At 44.1% G+C, this 6,247-nt stretch overlaps 1 protein-coding gene across 2 annotated transcripts; it reads right to left on the bottom strand.

Moving 5' to 3' along the window:
• Nucleotides 1-620: 620 nt before the first annotated feature.
• Nucleotides 621-6,247, bottom strand: ntpcr (nucleoside-triphosphatase, cancer-related). 2 transcript variants are annotated; one of them, XM_029279898.2, is made up of 6 exons: nt 6,142-6,247; nt 4,704-4,866; nt 4,515-4,617; nt 3,067-3,285; nt 1,282-1,360; nt 621-1,019 (listed from the first exon to the last, which is right to left on the bottom strand). In XM_029279898.2, the coding sequence occupies exons 1-5, from the start codon at nt 6,173-6,175 to the stop codon at nt 1,283-1,285; spliced, it is 597 nt and encodes a 198-aa protein (XP_029135731.1). In that variant the 5' UTR covers nt 6,176-6,247; the 3' UTR covers nt 621-1,019; nt 1,282. The 2 variants fall into 2 exon arrangements, with proteins under 2 accessions (XP_029135731.1, XP_020502667.1); XM_020647011.3 differs by having other exon boundaries at nt 3,073-3,285.

Raw genomic sequence — 6,247 nt, 5'->3', positions numbered from 1 at the left:
GGTAAAGACCGCTGAATAAAGAGGGATTTATACTGATTTATTCATATGTTGAATCTATCCCACAGTGGCCTATGCTGACCTGAGAACATCATCTTGGTATCGTATTGGTGTGTCTGTCTACAGAGAGAAGACTGAGTAAAAATGCTTTCGGTTCCAAGGCCTTCAAAAAAGTGGTCTCAAGACCGATTTCCAGGACTACTACACGAACACCCAGATCAGGATTTTAGAAATGTAGGATCTAAAAGAGACTTTAAAGAGATCTCAGACTGAATAAACATAAATATACTAAGAATATAAAGTTGTTTAATAAAACATGACATCACATTAGGCAGAAGAGCACAGACATATCAGATTTAATCTGCAGTTCCTGTCTCCTCCTAAAGTGCTTAAACACGTTGAACTCTTTTGAGCCTCATAGCTGCACTCTGTCGTCCTCAAATTTAATCCTATATTCAGTGATTCTATTTACCCTTTAATGTAAAGTGACTGCACATGGACAGAAATCCCCTCGTGGTTTTTGCACACTTTGACAGTCGGTATGAAAACGTTTAAAAACCGCTGAACAGAAGAACCCGTTCCTTCTTTAAATGCATTAAAATGAAAACACGGGAAGAACCATCTCACCGCTCAGGGACAATAGCTGTTTATTTTTTCCATTTTCTTGTTCACACTAGATATGAATTAACCATGAATGGATTGGACATCGTTGCACGGTTAAATATTGATCGATCTCCACGAGCTCATCGTCAGGTCGAGTGGACGAACACGAGAGCGCAGAAAACTGGAAGGCCGAGAGAGAGAGAGCACGACGTGTTCCTGTGCAGAACGAACAGTATAACCGGATAAAAGAGAAATATCTGCTGTGAGACCAACAGGAAATAAAAATAAATCTGATCTGCTTTGCATGCGAGCCGCCGTGTTGGAGCGTGCAAGCGCAGGTTATTTACACACTAACTGAACTATTCCCTCGCTGCCTTCCATCTCACAATCAATTATTCAGCATGTAATCCATTTTGAGGCTGTACGAGAAAGAAAGAAATGAATATTGTACATTAATACATGCATGTGACACACAAACACACCCCCCCCCCCCCCACCCCCCCCCACCCCCGCAGCTCTGCGTGCCCCTCAGGTTAGGTCACAACCCGGCTATGAAGCGTGTGTGGCTCCACTCAACGCTGCGCCCGAATACTCACTGACACAAATAAAACTTCTAGTCAGCATAAAAAAAACCCCTAACAGGCTGCAGAGTCTGTCCTCTAAGTGGCTCTGAATCCTCACATTAGCTTGTTTGTTTGAGACAGAGCTCCAGCGCGGCGATGACGTCTTGTAGGAGAGAGTTCCTGTTTTCCTTTGACACCTGAGAGGAAAAAGAGACGGAACAAAAACATTCAAAATAGTGTTTAGAATAAGGCCCTATGTTCCCTCAACACTATGTTCCCTCAGCCCTATGTTCCCTCAACACTATGTTCCCTCAGCCCTATGTTCCCTCAGCCCTATGTTCCCTCAATACTATGTTCCCTCTGCCCTATGTTCCCTCAACACTATGTTCCCTCAATACTATGTTCCCTCAGCCCTATGTTCCCTCTGCCCTATGTTCCCTCAACACTATGTTCCCTCAACACTATGTTCCCTCAGCCCTATGTTCCCTCAGCCCTATGTTCCCTCAATACTATGTTCCCTCTGCCCTATGTTCCCTCAACACTATGTTCCCTCTGCCCTATGTTCCCTCTGCCCTATGTTCCCTCAACACTATGTTCCCTCAACACTATGTTCCCTCAACACTATGTTCCCTCAACACTATGTTCCCTCTGCCCTATGTTCCCTCAACACTATGTTCCCTCTGCCCTATGTTCCCTCAACACTATGTTCCCTCAACACTATGTTCCCTCTGCCCTATGTTCCCTCAACACTATGTTCCCTCAACACTATGTTCCCTCTGCCCTATGTTCCCTCAACACTATGTTCCCTCAACACTATGTTCCCTCAACACTATGTTCCCTCAACACTATGTTCCCTCTGCCCTATGTTCCCTCAACACTATGTTCCCTCAACACTATGTTCCCTCTGCCCTATGTTCCCTCAACACTATGTTCCCCCTGCCCTATGTTCCCTCAACACAATGTTCCCTCAACACTATGTTCCCTCAACACTATGTTCCCTCAACACTGTGTTCCCTCTGCCCTATGTTCCCTCAACACTATTTTCCCTCAGCACTATGTTCCCTCAGCACTATGTTGTATACATTTGGAAAAGAGCGTCGGTGACGTCAACAGCAGCACTCTGAAAATTTGAAAGATTTTCAACTCAAAGCACTCGGAGCGGCCGCACAAGAAAGCAAAGACTCTGACAAAAAGACGCTGGTTGCTGTTCTGTTTGTCCGGGCGGTTGCCTGCTGCTGTTAACGCTCTCTCCATGTTTAAAACAATTTTTAAAAAAACACTAGGGACACAGGGCAGGGCCCCAAATATTTCAAATTTTTGTATGTATACATTTTAGACAGTGTGCCTAGGACTTCTATTTTTGTTGCCATGGTAACCAAACAGTCATCGGTATCTGGTATTGTGACAACCCCAGTGTAGACAGCTTGCAGCATTAAATTAGCCGTACTGCCTCAGATCACTAACATAAGAACACCCTGACCAGCAGGATGTAAGCTCCCCAGTGTCCTCTCTCAGATTATCAACCCGCACCGTGTAAACGCCTCATCTCTGACCGAGCGTCTGACGAGGGAAAGTTTGATGTCCATTCTCTGTGACTTTGTTTATCATGATAACCAGCCCAGTGAGAGAGTGTTTTGTATGACAATCTCCATAACTGAGTCTTCCGTGAGAAATTATTTTGACATGTGAGCGCAGCCTTTGTTGTTGAATCAGTCACGCATGATTTACAGTTAATCCTGCTTGAGCAGAGGGATAATGCAGGCCACGGCCTCTGCACACTGACGGCCCTCATAAGACCCAGAGGTTACAGTAAACACTGTCCTACAGTCATTGTTGGACTTAAACTGACCTAAATACCTAAATACCCCCCCCCCCATTACAGAGAGAGACTATGTTTATTTACACTCACAGTGAAGACCTTCACATCCCTCCTGCCCCGCACCTCCTCCACCAGGCCCAGAGGTTTCCCCTTTGGGACGGGGATGGTTCCCAGGATGGTGCAGGAGGAGCTGTCTAAAGTCTGCCTCACCGCTCTGATGAACGACTGACTGAAGAGCTCCATTTTACCGATCTCATCGATGACAAACACCTTCCTGCTGCCCTCATCTGCTGCTGAACCCACCTGCAGAAGACAGATATTAGCAGCTAGGACACAAGCAGAGCCGGGCTGAGAAGTGAAAGAGGAGAATCTGGATGATAGTGGAAGCTAGCAAACCCAAAGCTCCTCTGAGGAGTTTTTATCTGGTTATGAAACGGTCTGAAATTTGGAAAAAGCAAACAAACCATCAGGACGAGATCAATCGTTTCTATTTCCTTATTTTGCATGTCTGTAACCACCGCAACGGGGTCAGAGCAGATGAAGAGATTCACAGCAGAAAGCCTTTTTTTTTTACAGTGATTCACGTCAGTGAGTTTGACTGTTAAAGGAAAGCAGGAGAAAACATAACTGCTGCATGTTCAGGACAAAGTCAGCAAAGAGATGAGATGAACCACTTTGTCCACAGGGGGCTCCAAAACTGTGGGGTTTTTTAAAAGTAAAGACAATAAAAATAAATAATAAAAATTTAAAAAAAGTAGTTTCATGTTTAAAATCAGGGTTTCTCTGACGTCATAAACAGACACAAGGCATCAAGAGGAACAATCTCATTCTTTCGGTCACTACTCAAAGGTCATGACCACAGATGAGGTCAGCATTACTGCGGACACTGAGCCAATCCATCTGTCAGTCTCACCCTCCATCTTGCCCTGACTGAGAACATAGACCTCAGATACTTAAAGTCTTTAACTCGCTCCCCACCCGGAGGAGGCAATCCACCGTTTTCCAGCTGAGAGGCCTCAGACTTTTAGGTTTAATTTAGAAATAAAAAGTCGAAACAGTAACTGATGAAAAGATCAAACAGGTTTCATTGGTGGAGATGGGGATCATCCAACAGGTGGGAACAGTTCCTCATGATATCATCTTGTGTTTATCAACTGACTGCCTGTTTGCATTTTACACACGTGTGCTGATGTGCAGTGATTACAGAGACCCTTCAGCTGAGATCAAAGTGGACTCCAACACACACACACACACTTTGGCTTACAGCGTGTGTGTGTGTGTGTGTGTAGGCGTCACTCCAGGCTCACTTTACATGCCGGATTAATCACGGTCAGTGACAGCCAGACGGCACCACCGACACTAAAAATGTCACCCTGGTATTTATGTGTGTTCTAGTCTCCAATTATTCCATCAATTCAAAGAAAATCAAAGGTGCGATGGTTTGTAAAGTGGAGACAAACGGGGGAGCGTGCATGCTGGCTGTGATCTATTGATGAAGGAGAGTTTAAAAAAGGGAGCGTGATGCTTCTTACATTTCTGAAGAGGGGGAGAGCCATGTTTTCAAATGAAGACAAGTCGACCACGTACTGTCCGACCGTGTATTCCCGTCTGCCATGAGATGGAGCGGAAGCGTCTCTGCAAGTTAAAAGAAGAAGAGTGTTCGTGCAGGATTCAAAGGGAGCCGGGTATCTGTGTTTGGAGAGGACGACGTGTCTGCTAACCTGATTCTGGACAGCCGGCCCCTCTCTCCTCTCACTGTGACCACATCAAAGCCGACTCTGCGGCCCCCCTCTCTGACCTCCTCCGTGTAAAAACCTTCAACTCCCACTCCGGAGGACGCCAGAGCTTCACAGGCTTTCTGGACCAGCGTGGTTTTCCCCACACCTGAACGCAGAACAAGAGACGACACAAAACACGCTTTATTATCAAGGCTGCAGCATGTGAGGACAGGTTCATCCGTACATTAGTGAGCTGTGCATCCCTGAAACTATGATCTCAGTCAACTGAATGTATCAAAAATTAAGCCTGTTTTCATGATTCCATTTTTCATCCTCTGCACGGAAAGCTTCAGTCATTTAGAGCTGAACTAAGAGAAATAATGGAAAAATAAAGACACGTCTGCTAAAATGTGTTAGTCTCTGCTTTATTTACAGGACTGTGTTTCAATAAAATGAACATGTTTCTGTTTTATTTGACTCCATGTTTGTTTTTCTCATCTCTTCCTCAGTGAGAATATGAGTTTGTTTAATTACAAGATATTGAGTTCAACAGTCTACAGTTATCCACACTCAATGGCAGCAGTATAGAAATATCTCGGCGTTTGGCTGGTTGAAACATTTACATTTAAGCATCACATGGAAAGCTCACTGCACAGAATCAGATCTAACTTCTCTCTCCATAAGTGCAGGATAAGTATTGTTAAGCAGTCTTTATGTCAGTCCTCCATTATGACGATATAATCTGTCGACATGCCTCTGCTTCCACTCTTAAAACATGAGACTCAGTGTATCACTCTGCTCTTAGATTCATAACCAGAGAAACCCTCATCATTGTACACCATCCTATATAAGATCTCTGCTCAACTGGAGCACAGGACCTGACCACACTCGCTCTACAGACCGTCCTGCAGGTTTTCTCTGAACCTGGAAATCTGCATTCAGCTTTTTCACTCCAAAAATGTGAAACAACACACTCTCAAGATGGACTCTTGTTTCTCTTGGAGAAATTAAGATTATAATTATCTCAAAGCACTTTACCACGGTGTGTGATTGTTTTTTTTTATGAGAATCATCCTGTCTTTGTTGTTTCATTTGATCTCTTTATTTATATCTCACCATCTTTGTAAAAGGTTTGGAGAAATGTTGTTTACAATAAATAAATAAAAAAGGACAAATAGCAGAACCTGAGAAGATATTTTTCTGTGGGTCTCTTATTTATTTCCATGAGCTGTATGTAACACAATACTTAAAACATTACGCATTATATGAAGGTGACGTTTCCCTATGCAGGGAGTAAAAGATTCATCTTCACCTGATTCCTAAATACTGTGATATAAAACGACCTGTGTGTGACTGTGGGTTAAACAGCTGACTGACAGCTTCGGATTCAAAGACACTTTCATCTCAAACACCTCTGAACACGGTGTGTGTGAAAAGTTACCTGGAGGTCCTGTGAGAAAAACGTGTTTGGACATCTCAGTGTTCACCTCCGTTCATGCTGCGGCAGCACTTCCGTACACACTGAGACTGCGCATGCGTGGTAGTCA

Source organism: Labrus bergylta, chromosome 10 (genome assembly GCF_963930695.1).
Source record: "Labrus bergylta chromosome 10, fLabBer1.1, whole genome shotgun sequence".
NCBI classification, from domain to species: Eukaryota; Metazoa; Chordata; class Actinopteri; order Labriformes; family Labridae; genus Labrus; species Labrus bergylta.
This window is presented reverse-complemented; position numbering and strand designations above follow the sequence as displayed.